Here is a 16736-nt window from a genome sequence, read left to right on the forward strand (position 1 = left end):
TTTGTAAACAGCCCCGGTTTTCCATTGCCTTTTATGTTCACTTTTTCTAGATTCATGACTAACAGTATCAGCGATTAAGTCATTAATTGATCAGAATTTGGAAAAAATATGTAAGTAACAAAAATATATTTAAATTATTACAATTTAAGACATTTTAATCGAAGAGTTGTTGGGCGTCAGGTGTGTTTCTGACCTCTTTTTTATAGAACCACGTTTTAGTTATTAAAAAATTCGTGGTGATTCTAACCGTATTTAGTGGTTGAATGACTACTCCTATGTCAAATAATTATCTCTAGTTGTTGTATTATCTGAATTACTGTCTAACAATAAAACCCGGGTTGATATTTAAAATTTGAACTCAGAGGTTTTGATTTAGTTTGATAAAGATACATTATTTTTATTTTGTATGTTGTTGATCTTTTTTTAATTTTAATTTTCAGATAAATCAGAAATGGCAAAATCGCCCCCTCCAAAGAAATTAAAGCTAGAAAAACATCTGAGTGATTCAACTTCCAGTGCCTCAAAAGCGGAGGAAAATATTTGGATAAAATTGGGAAAACGATCGAAAACAGGTCTCACTGGATATTTTTGTTTCGTTTTAATTTCCGTATATTAAAAAAAGCCAGAGTCTTAGTGTTTCATAGTATTTACGGTTAATGAGTAATACTTTTCTAATTGCACTTTAGGCAGCTGGTTCAGTCAGCGATTTTAAATTTAACAAGAAAAGAGTGAAAGTACTTACCAAAATTGCAGATGTGCCTGATAATTCTAAGGGAATTGTGTATTGGATGTCGAGAGATGTGAGGGTTCAAGGTAAAGTATTTGTCAAGGGTTTGTTTTTTGCATTAAAAATGTCAGAATTTTATAATTATATGCCTGCTTATTTTTTATTTTAGATAATTGGGCAATGCTATTTGCACAAAAGTTAGCCTTGAAAAATAAAGTTGGCCTTCATGTCTGTTTCTGTCTTGTGCCGAAATTTCTGGATGCCACAATTCGTCACTTCAAATTTCTCCTGGGAGGTAAGGCTATTTTAAATGAGTTTGTTATGTTTTATGCACGGAGGTTACTTCAGTTATGCAATCTCCTACCATTAAATTAATTAGCGACATAAGGTGTAAAAATACAATATTAATATGGGTAAAATTAGTTGTGCAATTTGACATGTAAATCATCATGACAATTTTATATCGCATTTCACTCGCATAGTTAGTAAAACATGTAAGTCAAAGGATGGTCAAATAAAATAGGGCGCCAAAAACATTATGTAGTGAATGGAGAGAATTAATCATCATTTGAAATCATTGCAAACTATAGGTTGGAATAAGTTAAATAGATATGTATGATCCAAGTTTCTACATAAACTAGCGTTAAAAGTGTCATAGATTTGGCCATGTATTGAGTGGTTTAGTGAGAGGAAGAATCAGTGTTTTACGTGTTGCAGATATTCATATTTCTATTGGGGGTAGCATGATCGTTATTTTTTCTCAGTCAGTATAATTGAGCAGGATACATTCATGAATAATGCAGGTCAGTTATGTAGTTGGGCATAAAATGAAAACGAGCATTGGAGAATATGATTATTGAAATACCATCCAATGCATGTTATACTATTGTTGTTCTAACACATCATGGCGGACATTTGATTTAATGATTATAAAATTTTGTCAAAGATTTGAGTCATGATAAAAACAATCCCCGGTCTTCATCATTATCAGATCCAAGATATTAATAATCGGGGAGATAAAAAAGAAAGGAGAAAGGTTTGCATTTGCAGTAGAAAGAACTAGAAATACACTTCACAGTTTTAAGGTACACATTGCTTTCAATGCAGTATTCCTCAAGAGATTTAACAGTAAATATATTTGTTACATGGACTTTTTAATAATCATTTATTGTAATGTAATATACTTTGTTTTCCTATGCAGTATGGCTAAAATGTTTAACTAAATTTGTTGGGAATAACTTATAAAATGTTGTTAAGTTAAGTTGTTAAGTTAATATATTCTCTGAAGAATTTCGTTGCATTTTTTAAATCTTTCCTTTATGATTAATCATATTGATGCAATTCAGGATTGAGTGAAGTACAAACGGAGTTGAAGACTCTGGACATCCAGTTTCATCTTCTTTTTGGGGAGGCTGCTTCAGTATTACCAAACTTTGTGAAGCAACATTCAATAGGAGCTGTTGTGTGTGATTTCAGTCCTCTTAGGATTCCTAAGTCTTGGGTTGAATCAGTTCAAAAAGGTCTCCCTTCTGATGTCCCTCTGTGCCAGGTAAGCTGCTTTATGTGCTCCATGTATGTACCCTTATTTTGGTATAGTTCCTAATGTGTTTCTCACAATGCATAGTCATTAATTAGGATCAGAAGAGCAATAAAATATAGACATTTTCATCATATAGCAAATTATAATATTTTCCTCATATGTATGGATAGGTCAAAATCTACATGAAGTAACACCTTGAATATGCAAGAATGACTTTATTGTTCTCTTTTTAGTATTGCAACATATAAAGATTATATTGCTTATATTATTATATGCGGGATTATTATGTTCTTTTAGGTTTTTTTGATGCTTCAAAGTACATTCATTTATTTATTACTAATCTGCAAATAGCCAATATTTGGCCATGTGCATCAGACTAAAAACATGAAATTACAAAAAGGACAACCACAAAAATCCAAGTCCAAGGCAGAGGAACTTCTACCTATGCAAGAATTGAACCCACAACCTCAGGGTTGTCAGACTAGGATGTTACATTCTTCAATTGAATAATAAATATTACATATATAAGAAGTATATATAATGATCTAAATGTTATGGACTCAAAATAGGTAGTACAAACCATCTAAGGTAAAAATGACGTTTGGTATTCAATTGTTTCCAACTCAAGTTTGTGGAAGTACATGTTCATTAAATGAAGAACACAATGCATATTTCCAAAGAAAGAACAGTGGACATATACATTGTGTTCTTCATTTAATGACATTTGGTATTGAACATTAATCCATGGAGTGCAACCCTTCACATATAACTCATTGATGATTTTTGAGCAATGATTTTAGAATAGAGATGCATCTTATATGCTGTCAAATATGGTATTTTCTGCCTCACTTCATCTCTTCCTTCATGTCTATTCTTTTCCTCTTCCTTACCTCTCTTGCTTATTGTACTCCCCTCTAACTCAAGTCTACAACATTCCATTGCCAATCAAAATGCTCTGCATCCACTTCTGGCCTTGTTAGATTTCTCCCTGTTACCCTCTCACCTCCTGGCATGCCTTCGTCATTTGTTTTCCATTTCATCAATTTTACCTTTTCTATCCCTCTCCTCACCGACGACTCAAAAGCAGCCATTCTATGCCTATTGTCTTGCCTCAGTGACCAAGCTCCCATGCTGTGCAAAGCTATTATTTTTATCATAGTTTTTGCTAATCTTTTCTGAACATCCATACTCAGTCTTGTCATCAACTCCATGTAAAACCTTCTTTGCCAAATACAATTCTTCTTGTGTCCCCACTACTTTGACCATCTAAGTCTACCAGGGGTATCAAAAACTTCTCTTTATTACTAAAAATTCTTGAGATAGAAGCTTAATTTTTATTTTTTATTCTCAAGACTTCTCTACATTGTCACCACCCAGAATTAAACATTTATACCAGCTTTTCTTGACCTTTTGATGACCATCATTGTAGAACTCAGCAGATTATGTCAAAAACGTCTTCAATGACATCATTTGTGCTGTCAAATCTCTGAGCCAGCAATGCTTTTTTAAGTTCTAGGAGTAAGAAAATTTTGCTTGGGGCAAGATCAGAAGAATAGGGTGGATATTGCAAAATTTCAAACCCACACCACCTTGATTGCCAGTCATGCAGTTTGCTTCTTGATAGGAGTCAGTAGTCGTGGAACTCACTGTGCTGACGTCTTTGACATGTGCAATTCTTCCTGAATAATTTTCCACCTACTGTCGTAACTAAGATGTCTCATTCATGATCATTTGGATGGTTGCTCTTTGGCCTAATTGGATAAAGTCCCCTACTTTCTTCACTATTGCAGCATCATCTATTTGTGATGGTCTTCTACTTCATGGATTGTCTGTGAGGAAACTGAGGTCAGTTTGAAAATTCCTTTTTACTTCATAACTGTGTCATTAGATGAGCTATCATTTCCATAAACAACTATCATTTCATTGTGGATTTGCTTGGCACTGTAATCTTTCAAATGAAGGAACTTAATGGAACTGTGAGCTTCTTATCTTCATTGTATTCTTCATTTAATAAACATGAATTTCCACAAAGTTGAGCAAGGAACAATTGAGGACAAATCAACATTATTAGCTGTAATTTACAGTATATTGTACATAAGGTCCAATCAATATGCACATTAAATTTTATCCAGATATGTCTGTTATTTCTTAGTTTTAATTACTTAAAAACGATACGCCCATGGAAAACACTTCCTAGGTAGGTAAACTATTCTCTCTGTTCTGGCTTATGACCTATAATTTAAATATTTAACTTAGATCACCTATTTATTGAGCCTCGGTACCTTTGTTAAATTGATTCTCATCCCATACCTACCATGGTGATTTGAAATGTGCTCAGCGTTGATTGTAATCCCTGCTGATGAGATAAAACTTTTTACCATCCGCAATTCTGACTCCCTGAATTCCCCACCTACTTCATTCCTGACTCCATCCCTCTCCCCGCCCCTCTCACTATACATTTGAGTGTATGTTGAAAAGCATGATTGCCAGTAGGCTGACCTGTTTTGCTCCCCCCTGCATGACAATGCTAATGCTGACTCTCCATTCACTACCTACTTCTCTCAAGTCTGAATGAGGTATATGTTTTGGTTTAATCATTATTCTTCCAGTCTAAACCTCTGGAAAATTAAAGAGCCTATCCCCTCTCTCATTCCCCCCACTTAGCTTTCGTCCTTGATGCATATCTTTCATTCATTACCATAATTAGCCTTGTGCTTGTGTGACTGGGATTGATTTTTCTAATTTTCAAATGTCTCATTGAAAGTTTTTATAACAATTATAGTAATATATTCATTTGCCTTTAATTTGACAGGTTATTTCAGTGAAAATTTACAATTGTTTAAGCACACCACAATAGGCAAACAAAATTATGCCATAGACATTTATCATTCAAAAAAACTTGTTATCATTTCCGAATTCAACTATCATATCTTCTTCATGACACAATATATTTTAAACATCTAATTATCATTTTCTAATTTTTTAAAAATTCAATTGGGGGCTTCGTAATAATATTGTACCACACTGTATAAAGCACTTGTTTTGTGGAAGGATTTTTTTAATGAACAATTGTGTTTAGTGTATTTATATGCCTAGTGTTACAGGAATGTGTCCAAAAATAGGTCATCCTATCTCCAACTACAGCATCCTAGCAAATAGTTTCAATGAATTTTTGTCCAAAACAAGTGCCCCCCTAAATCCAGCTCACCCATTGGAGCCAAGCTTTACCAGCTCTTGCAAATCCTTATTTCTTTACCCCTGCACAGACATAGAATTGAAAAATATTTTTCAGAATCTACGAAATAAATTTAGTTCATGGTTGGATGAGATTCCCAGCCCAGTTCTTAAATGCTCATTTCATCTGATCAGGACACCTCTATTACATATTATAAATGAATCCCTGCTGCAAGGAATATTCCCACCTCCTTTGAAAGTTGCAAAAGTTATCCCGCTCTATAAAAAGAAAAGTAGCCTCCACAATATGAATTCTTATCGCCCAATATCTCTCCTAAATCAGTTTAGCAAAATATTTGAAAGTGTTTCTCAATCGCCTCATCCCATATGTTGAATCTGAGAAGATTCTGTCAAAATTTCAGCATGGTTTTCGGCAGAATAGGTCCACCAAATCTGCTACTTATCAGGCAATAGATAATATATTAACAGCTCTTGATTGCAAGTTAGAATCTGGAGGAATGTTCTTTGATTTTTCTGACGCATTTGGCTCAGTAAATCACAATTTACTATTACAAAAAATGCATAAATATGGCATTAGGGGCAATGAACATGACTGGTTAGTCTCATATCTTCAGGGCTGTCAGCAGCTCATGGTTTTGCTCAATGATGGAAAAAAATTCATCTCTCCTGGTAAAGTTGTATGCCAAGGTGTCACACAGGGTTCAGTTCTGGGTCCTATCCTGTTTCTCCTCTACATTAATGACTTACCTGAGAATATAAGAACCAACGAAAGGGATGATCCACTCCTATTTGCAGACGATACCAGTATCATACTCACTGCCTCTACAGTCCAAAGTTTAACAAACAATGCTAAACAAACCGTTCAACATCTGAACTCATGGTGTAGCAGGAATCAGCTGAATTTAAATGTGGAAAAGTCCCAACTACTTTACTTTGCAAATAAAAACAAAAACATGGCCACTTTTGCAATTGAATCAAATGGAAAACTAATTCCCCAAGCGCCCCATGCAAAATTCCTAGGAATAGTTCTAGACGGGCGGTTGTCCTGGTGGGAGCATATATGTCACCTGGGCAAAAAACTGAATACCATTTGCTTCCTTATTAGAAGCATCAGGTTTACCGTAACAATGGATGTCCTTATGTCAATATATTATGCAAATATCTACTCCTGTATAGTATATAGTTACCTTTTCTGGGGTTCTTCTCCGCTTGCAGACACAATATTTAAAATTCAAAAGCGAGCCGTACGCCTAATTGTCAAAGCAGAGCATAATGCTCCTTGTCGTCCATTATTCCATAAATTAAACATTTCACCTTTGCCATGTATTTATATTTATGTATTACTATTGTACACTTTTGTAAACCTTTCCATGTATGACACAAATTGTGGTATTCACCACTATGGGACCAGGTCTAAAAATGATCTGCACCGAACTTACGCAAGAACTAGAACCACCTACGAATGAACTGAAAAAATGAAAAAATTTTCATTTTTTCAAATAAATTAAGTAAACGTGTACTAATATAGCATTGTCAAATTAAATTATATACAGATTTTCATATAAATTTTGGTCTTATACTGTATTTGAAAACATATTTATGGCCTCTTTACTTGTGCCTGACATGACTAGGTCACCCTGTCATAACCATGTGTTATATACGTATTATGATCTTCTCAATGAATGTTATATTTCCGCAGGTTGATGCCCATAATATTGTGCCTGTGTGGGAAGCATCAAATAAACTTGAATATGCAGCACGTACAATCAGAGGGAAGATCACGAAGCAACTGCCTGAATATCTTACTCAGTTTCCACCAGTAATAAAGCATCCCTTTCCTGTGAAAGTGAAAGCAGAGGTGAGTATTTCAGCTTATTTTGTGCTATCTTAAGTTTTTTTCCCAAAACGTGTGTTCTTTCCACTTAAAATGCTTGTTGATGATACATTAACCATATTTGTGCACTGTTGTGCCTTCCTATGTTATTCATTGTTGTAAAGTTTTTGTGAATGTTAATTAAATAATATTTTGTTATTAGGGTATCAAGGTTCAAGAAAAGTCTTTCTTGTTGTTGAATTTAATTCCCTGGAAGCATAGCATTAATGCACATATTAAATACTGGCCAATTAATGAACTCCAATGTGTAGTTTATATTTTGAATGGGATTGTCATCAACCATAGACTACTAAGAAATTATCTGAAGGAGGAAAATTATCAAGTGGCACAGAATTTCAGTCTAAAAGATTAACCTTTCATGGAATCTTTGCTTATATCCATTTGAAATTTGATAGTGTGAAATGTAATGTATGCAATCAATTTTCATTAAGGAAATGTTTAGATGGTAAATATTTTGAATTTTATGTATTTTTTTAGTTATATTACCTTAAATTCTGATTGATTAAACAATTGAAGATCGTAAGTAGTATGATGTGCATATGTACTGGAAAAACCATTTGCTAAATTTATTCTTGACCTTTGGACCTTGCATGTGAAAAAGTTGTCCACTGAGTTGTCTTTGAGGAGTTAACTTATAGCCTCCATAAATTTCTCTCTGCAATGAGTCATTATTTTCTGTCCAGCCTCTAAATAATATCGTCATTTTGGAATAAACTGAAATTTTTTTACCAAATTTGGGCTACTATCCTTGGAAATATGATTCTTTTGGAGTTGCCATGCCTTGAAAACAGTTTTTCCTGGCTGATTTAAATTATTAGTCTTTAAGAATCTCATTATTGGTGAGATTTCTCATTTGTTTTAGCAGAGTTTATACAAGGTCTGATTGAAAAATAATAAACTAACTTCATAGCTGAAAAATGTTGTTGTGATATATAATAATCTTCCACTTAAGCACAGCAGTGTACAGCTTGTACTTTCATTACGTATGCATGGTTTACCAAGCTGTCATATGCGGCAGCACATTAAAATTCAGTGAAAACTGGCAGTGAACTTGGCATAATGCTGAATTATGCCCATTGCCAACATATATCAGCTAAATTACAAAGCCATTAACTCTTAAAGAACCTTCAACTTTGTAATGTATATGGCAAAGTGAATTGTTTGGCTACTGGCTGGGGGGTGTGGGATTGAATTCCAAGTTATGCCTTTGAATAGACTCGACTATAACCCATGCTGTGGGTTTGGTGACACTGAGTTTCTGGATACTGAAACTTGATGGGAAGCCACCTATTGTGCAGGGAAAACCTAGCTGTACTACGATGAATGCATAATTCTCATTTGCCCTAAGGCTTTCCTATCACAAGTTTCAACTACTTTCACCTACCTAACCGCCAGGTTGATCGCTGTGGTTTTTATTTGATCCATATGAAAAACCGATGATGTAAATTAGAAAAAAGGCAGGGTGGTGTTCAACTTTTTATAATATTTTCTGTATGATTTTTTACTTTAAATCTTTATATTTACTTACAATTACTTTAAATCTTCTGCCAAATATTAACAAAAGTGTGGTATTTTCAGAAATATTTCAGATTGTATCTTAATGGGTTATATCATCATTATCAGGAGTTGTAATTTTGAAAATCTTCATGTTGATTGATGAATGCCGTAAAGTAAAAACAATCTTTTGATTTCATGGTTTTGGGTATTTAGCCAATTGACTGGGATGAAGCAGAAAAGTCTTTGCAAGTTGACAGAAGTGTGGATGAAGTAAAGTGGGCCAAACCAGGCACTCGTGCTGGCCTTGAAATGCTTCAATCATTCATTTCTAAAAGACTCAGACTCTTTGGAAGTAAGCGCAATGACCCCACAATTGATGCTCTCAGTAAACTTTCACCATGGTTTCACTTTGGTAAGATAATCCATTATTATCTCTGCTTTAAAATCATAATTTTAAATCTATTCTTATTAATTTTGTCTTTGTTGGAATTTTAGTTCTGTGGTATTGGACTGTTTTTTCATATATGTCAGTAGTAATTTGATTCTGCTAATTAGCATCCCTACCTCTTTATTTACTGTTCATTATTCATATCCTTTATGTATAATTCTGTAGTAGCTTTAAGTAAGCTTCATAACATCCCCAAAACGTATAGTGAGTTAATTATTGTAGTATAAAATGAATGAACCTGGTAGCTAATTGTAATATCAATCTTAAAACTGTGTATTGAAATTTATGAAGCTGATTTTTGTCTATGCTTTTGTGGTAAATGCGTTTAGGAATTGAATACTGTAGGTGATGATAAGTTCTTTCTGTAAATAAGAAGGGTAATGAAGTTCCTTCTGTCTGCAGAAGGAACTTCATCTACAGCTGTGTGCTTAAAACTGCCTTAGTAATAAAATGAATAATACTTATAGAAGTTAAATATTCTACTTTTATCAGATTTAGTGTTAGTTCCATCCCACCAAAGAGAGCAACCATTTGTGAGGATGAAGCTAAAGTAGTACCCAGGATCATAAGTCAGAGGATGGAGAGGAGGACAAATTATTACTTGGGGGACAGGAAGGGGAGATGCTTTCATAATTCATAGCAGTTATGAAATGACTAGTAGAAAGGAGGATAGCATATAATAAGTGTGTACTTTTGTACACACATTTGTTCTTGTTGTAGATTTCAAGAAGGTATCTGATAGAAGTAAATTAGGTAGAATTAATGAACGATTGCAGAATAAAGGAGTCCATTGGGGGAAAGGCAACTTATAACTTGTACCTGTGTCAAACTGCTCAGGTGTGCGTGGTGGATGGAGAGTGAGGATTGCAAGTGTTAGGGAGAGCGGTTACACAGGGATGTCCATCATCACCAATGCCTTTGAACTGATATGTAGTGGATATGGTATGGGAGGAACTGGAGAATGGAATGAAAGTTGGTTGGGAACTCATAAAATCAGTCTGGTTTGTCCATGAAAAGCTTTAATTAACCAAGTTAGTTAAGCTTTAGTTTGACAACTTAAGTCAGCCAAGGGGTTACAGTCATTGCTGAGTGCACTAGAAAATCAATGTGTTAGGTATCAGATGATGATCAACATAAACAAATAAGGGTTATCAGGTTTTTGAAAAGAGAAAGGGTAATATAAACATTATAATAGTAGGACAAAAATTAGGATAGATGGGCTTTTGTTCGTAAAATGAAATCAAACAAGGAAGTGCTAAGCCATGTTGGGGAAGAGAGGGGATTGTTAGTAGAAGTCCCAAGGAGGTAGGATAACTGGATGCAGAGTGTTTTGATTGGCGATTGGATGTTGAAGGCTGTGATAGGGGGGAGAATGTTAGGCAAGCGAGGAAGGGGTAGGAACAGGATAGGTATATTAGATGTAAGGGAAGTTCTCACTGAATATTTAGAATACTTTCCCTTGTCAACTCCTGTAACTGATAATCATCATGTAAATTTCAGTGAGTATAATAGAATGCACGGAAAACCAATAATGATAATCAATTCTTGAGTCCTGATCAAATTCTAGCTTTTGTATGCAAGGAGTTGTTCACAGAAATTGTATACTGTAGTATAATAAATTTTTGGCTTGACATTTCCTGACTTGCATGTAGAATTTCATTTGTATTAATTGGATTGCTTGAGGATAAAAAGTGAAGGAATGATTTCATCTCACATTTCTTCATGAAGGAAATTTCTTACCTTGTGAATCACACAAAACATAAAAATGAAATTATATGAATTAATTGATGAATATTGTGTAAATTAGGTGTACATCTGATTATTCATAAAGTTCTCTTTCCATGCAGGTCATTTATCTGTCCAAAGAAGTATCCTGGAGGTAAAACAGCACCGTTCTAAGTTTCCTGAGAGTGTTGATGCATTTGTCGAAGAGGCGGTGGTGCGTAGAGAACTGTCGGATAATTTCTGCTTTCACAATCCACAATATGACAGCATTAAAGGAACTAATGATTGGGCAAAGAAAACACTGAATGATCATAAGTATGAATGGAGAGGGAAATGCATGGATATATTTTGAAATACAATTCTTGAAACATCTCATTAACTTTTAACTGGTTGTTATCCTCAGTAAGGTCACTAACATGAACCACTAAATCATGCCTACCCTTCAAGATAGGGTTTCTTTTTAAAAACTTAAAGGTGAAGTTCTTTAAACTGTGCATTTATACTCTATCCCCAATTCTGAAAGGTACATAGAAGTCAGTTTGCAAGTCTCATTAGCATGCTCATAATTTTGCAAGATGTGTTTTAGAAATATTAATAATATTTACCACTATTTATAGAGGACTTTTACATTGAAATGCAGCATGGAGCTGTGGGCTTTTGCTCATTGTCTTAGAAACTGCATGAAGGTGTGTAATCTGAATTATATAAATGAATGTTATAAAAAAATAAATCAGGAAAATTAATGAAAAGGTGGTCTATTCACCTCCTTAAACTGAAATGAAAGAATGCACAATAAGTAGCAATAGATAGGAAAAGCAGCAATAGAAAAAAAACCAACAAAAGGAGAAGTAATGGTTGCACATTTTATTTCATACAATGTCAGTTGACAAGAAGGTGTTATTAGTGACCTTATTTGCAGCATGTGGTGGATTGACATGAGGGATGTTTGTGGCATCTTATAAAGTATTTGTAATTATATTTAAGAATAATGTTCTATTTTAGAGAACATTATTAACATATTTATATGGGCTATGTATAAATTTTCTAGCTTGGGACTATACTTATAAAGTGAGTTCTAAAAAATCATTGTTGTTGTTGGTATAATGTCTTTACCTTTAGAAGAATTAACGTTAACTCATTCTGGATGAAAAAACCAAAGGTACGAGGATAGTTTGAAAGATTCTCAGTGCTAGCGCAACAAGTTTCCCATGTAGTAATAGGAAATCCTTTATGAGTGAACACTTCAGTGCTCTGGGAAGAGATTTGTGGTGTAGATGCCTCTCTGTTGTTGTTCCCATGTAGTGATTTGTGAAGATGGAAAAAATTGAGATTCGAGCAGTGATTAAATACTTAGTTTAGAAAGGCATGAAAGCAAAGGAAATTCATGCTGACTTTCAGAACACCCTGGGAGACTGCTCCTTCATATTCAACTGTTGTGAAGTGGGCAATCAAGTTAAAGTTTGGTCGGGACAGCTTAGATGATGGTCTGTGCAGTGATCAACCTAAATGAGCCGATACCCCAGAAATTATTGCAAAAGTGCATTAAGTTATCACGGAGGATGGGCAACTGAAAGTGCAAGAAATTTCTGAAGCTGTTGGCATTTCATCTGTACGGGCTTATCACATTTTAACAGTGGAATGGGATATTAGATAGGAGAACTTTTCAAATTACCCTTGTATTGGGGGGTGATATATCTTTTTGCAAAAAAAGGTATTTTTCTTATCATAAATTCATCCATTTATAGTGTTAGTTTTATTGGATTTTTTGTTTAAAAAAAGCTTTTTATAGCCCATCGTAAGAGTGAAGACATTGACAACTGCCATTTAGATTTCTCCAAATTGTTGCCACTTTCTGTAATTGTGATTAGGCATCTTTTACATGGAGAGAAAATAATTTTGTGAGACATGGGTGGCATTACCTCTGGGAAATTTAGTGGGAAATGGTCTTAAATTCTTCATTTAGCCCCTCAAATGGACTCTTTCCTCCAAAGACTACTTATAGCCTTTTTCTATTCCAGCAAATGTCTCCCACTTGCAAGTGTTCCATTATTGATTATTTTTATTATTCATAGTTGTGAATCGACTGGAATATATCGCATGCCCTGTCTAATTCATTCCAGGAAAGATAAAAGAAGTTACCTTTACACTCGTACCCAATTAGAGGAGGCGCTAACCCATGATGACTTGTGGAATTCAGCTCAAATACAGCTTGTAAAGGAAGGGAAGATGCATGGTTTCCTTCGCATGTACTGGGCTAAAAAAATTTTAGAATGGACTGAGAGCCCTGAAGTGGCTTTAGCCGATGCCATATACCTTAATGATCGTTATAATCTGGATGGCCGTGATCCAAATGGTTATGTTGGTATGTAGTAATTAATTATTTATTTTTTAATTTTAATACAAACTAAGAGTTATTAAGTGTGTAAACAGGTAACTGTGAAAGTCATTCACTATTTTTTTTAAATTGGATAATCATTATGAATAGTCTATTAATTTGGGATAAGTTTGAATTATCCTTAAAATTTAGAACATATTTGTGTGAAACCTGTAAAGCACCTCTGCACTGTGTAAACACATTTCAACCTGCACTGTTGTATCCTTTGGTTCATTTGACTTCTCTTCAGTACCATCCAGCATGACTTTTCTGACTTCTTTGCATTCCCCTCAACAGCTTCCTACCTCCCAACCATATCCTGGACGTCTTAATGTTCCTGCTTTACTTCATCCTTCTTCTTACCCTATCCTCAATAACCTCTTTTATCCTGGGGGAATCGGGATGGTGTGGCTGCTAATTTACTGGCTTCACACCCAGAGGGCCTGGGTTTGACATGCAGCATGTGGATGAACAAAAGAATTATGTTTCATGTAACAATATTTATTATTATTATGTGTGTTATTATAATTTATACTATTGTGTTTATTGTTATTCTTAATTTCAAGTATATAACTGGAACACATTTAAAGAAATGGTAGCACCCTTTTAAACATGTACTGCCCAGAGAGTTTACATTAGATTAGCTAAATATTCAAAGAAAGCTACACAAAAGTATTCTAAATATGCATCTGCTATCACAATTCCATAACTACAAAGTTAATAACAATTTGTTATTGGTAAAAACTCTGTTTACTTTTTTATTGGTTGATATCAAAAGGTATGGCACCGTAATTGCTGGAAGGATGCCTATTTTACAAGTAGTTATGCCAAAGAGAATATCATAATGTTGTATTACTGAATGCAGTAATACAACACTATGCTGACACTTTTTCAATTTATCACTCATACAAGTCTGACACTAGTTGATGGCTCAACAAAATGTCAAATCTTTATACCACAAACTGCATTGGTGCACCATCTGGTGTCTGAAATCCAGATATCATACTTGGGCACCTGGTATAACCCGTCTCTCCATTTTTTTAATGATGATCATAAGTTCCACTTACAAGCATGTATGCTGCGCATAAAATCAAGCTTTTGGTTCAATGGTTATAGCATAATGGTTGCCTTTCCCTGTTTTGGGTTGGGAACTAACTCTATCGAACAAAACAAAACTAACATTACATCTAACAAAATCTTCTGTTCAAGTTCCATCTTCATAATTGCTACAAATTAGCCCATGAAAACTCTTCCTTCCACACTTTTCTTAACCCTTAAGTACTTCCGCCTTATTTGTTTTCAATTTCTTTTTGTCCTTTCTATCTAGGTCTGTTCATAAAGTATTGTGAATTTTGAATTTTTGCAGGTTACGTATATATTTGATTTTCGATTTATTTGTGGCGTTATGTTGGTGCTAATGTCTCTCACTTATGCTGAAAAGTTCGGCCATTTTGATTGTTCAATTAATTCTTGAGAGCTGTTTTGCTTGGACATGTTTTGACTTGTCTTTGATTTTTGCCTGTTCCGAAAAATGGATCAAAGAATCTGTATCAAATTTTGTGTTAAAAATTAAATTAAGTGCGCGGACGCATTCTGAATGTTGACTGTGGTAGATGGAGAAGCTGCCTTGGACCAAAGCAACGTTTATCGGTGGGACAAAATTTTCTCAGAAGGCCAAGAAGATGTGAACGACGAAGAGCGTGCTGGATGCCCGAGCACGTCAACAACTGACGAAAACATTGATGAAGTGAAGAAAATAGTATTGGCCAATCATTGAATCACCATTAGAGAAGTTGCTGAGGACCTAAACATGATATTGATTGGCTCGTGCCATTCAATTTTTACCAATGATTTGGGCATTGGTATGGGTCGCCGCATAATTCGTACCAAAATTACTAAATTTCAACATAAAAGAGCAACGCATTAACATTGCTAAAGAGTTGTGAGGTGTAATAAAAAATTGGCTTTTGCACCGTGACAACACCTCTGCTCACACATCGTTACTTGTGTGCAAATTTTTGTCCAAAAGCAATACACTTATGATGCCGCAGCCACCGTATTCCCCAGATCTGGCCCCCAGTGACTTTTTCCTGTTCCCAAAACTGAAGAGGCCCATGAAAGGGCGACGCTATGCTACAATTGACGAGAGAAAGAAGGCATCGAAGGAGGAGCTGAACAAGATCACAAAAAATGATTTTTTGAAGTGGTTTGAGCATTGGAAAAAGCATTGGCACAAGTGTACAATATCTAACGGGGATTAATTTAAAGGGGACAAAATAGATATTATGAATAAATGAATAATTTTTGAAAAATACAAAAGTCGCAATACTTTTTGAACAAACCTCGTAGCTGAATCTAAGCTATCCTCATCCTAGTCATATTATGTCTAGTCTTTCTATGTGTAAGTGTGCTTTCTTAATGTCTTTACCTAAGTTTCTCTTTGTATTTCTTCCATTCCTCTTGATTCTTCCCTGGTTCATTTAATAGTTTTCCTACTCTATTTTCATTAGTGAGCATGGTTTTTTCCTTCTTACTTCTTGCTAGATCTTTCACCTTTCTGTGAAGCGCACCCATTTCCCTAAAAGTGGTCCCTTTCCTATTAATTGTTCCTATCATTTTGTTAGCGGCGTTCTATGTGTATCTCTTTATCTGTGCCTATTTTTCTTTTAGTGTAGCCATCTCTTATGTGCACAGAATTTTTTCTATTGCCTCCCAGGAATCCATTCTTTTAATCCTTTTTGTCGTATGCTTTCCATTTCCCCAATTATATTCCCTGTTTTGTCCTTTTGAATCTAACATTTTTACTCTTCACTGGTAAATTATGATCTGAAGCTGTATCTTACCTTGGGAAATTGTGAGAAATGATTAAGTAAATTTGTGCATAGCCATAAAATAGTCTCACTGATATCTCTCTGAATCCCCAAGAATTTTCTACGCATTTCTGCACCGACTTTGGTGTTTGGTCAGGTGTTAATTTCAATTATTCCTTTCTCCTGCAGAGCTCTTTTGCTTTCCCCCTATGGTCATTCCTTGTTCCTGAACTATAGTGCTCTACCTCACTGCCATCTCTCTTTGCCCATCGCTGCATTCCAATCCCATATAACTATTATTTATTTATTTATTTAGCCTTAGTCCGAAAACAGCACTCTGGCCTTTACATCGGACTATTAACAAAGAATAACAATGGAGACGATTACAAACACCCAAGCCCTAGGTGGAAGAAACCCACCCAGGCGGGAATCGAACCCGCGACCCATGGATTGGCAGACGAGGACGTTACCCCGCCGCCACCGAGGCCGGCAATTAAATGGTTCCTCCCAGAGACATTAACAATTA

At 34.9% G+C, this 16736-nt stretch overlaps 1 protein-coding gene across 1 annotated transcript in view; it reads left to right on the forward strand.

The window, feature by feature from the left end:
* The window catches only part of LOC139687488 (deoxyribodipyrimidine photo-lyase-like), a 20298-nt gene continuing 3562 nt past the window's right edge, over nucleotides 1-16736 (forward strand). The window contains exons 1-9 of the mRNA XM_071584671.1: nucleotides 1-110; nucleotides 441-572; nucleotides 687-813; nucleotides 897-1022; nucleotides 2074-2276; nucleotides 7162-7320; nucleotides 9067-9265; nucleotides 11149-11341; nucleotides 13147-13388. Coding sequence (XP_071440772.1) covers nucleotides 789-813; nucleotides 897-1022; nucleotides 2074-2276; nucleotides 7162-7320; nucleotides 9067-9265; nucleotides 11149-11341; nucleotides 13147-13388 — 1147 coding nt within the window. The 5' untranslated portion in view covers nucleotides 1-110; nucleotides 441-572; nucleotides 687-788. The remainder of the gene's footprint in view (nucleotides 111-440; nucleotides 573-686; nucleotides 814-896; nucleotides 1023-2073; nucleotides 2277-7161; nucleotides 7321-9066; nucleotides 9266-11148; nucleotides 11342-13146; nucleotides 13389-16736) is intronic.

This window comes from Hetaerina americana, unplaced genomic scaffold, assembly GCF_022747635.1.
Source record: "Hetaerina americana unplaced genomic scaffold, ioHetAmer1.1.p SCAF_2, whole genome shotgun sequence".
Classification (NCBI taxonomy): Eukaryota; Metazoa; Arthropoda; class Insecta; order Odonata; family Calopterygidae; genus Hetaerina; species Hetaerina americana.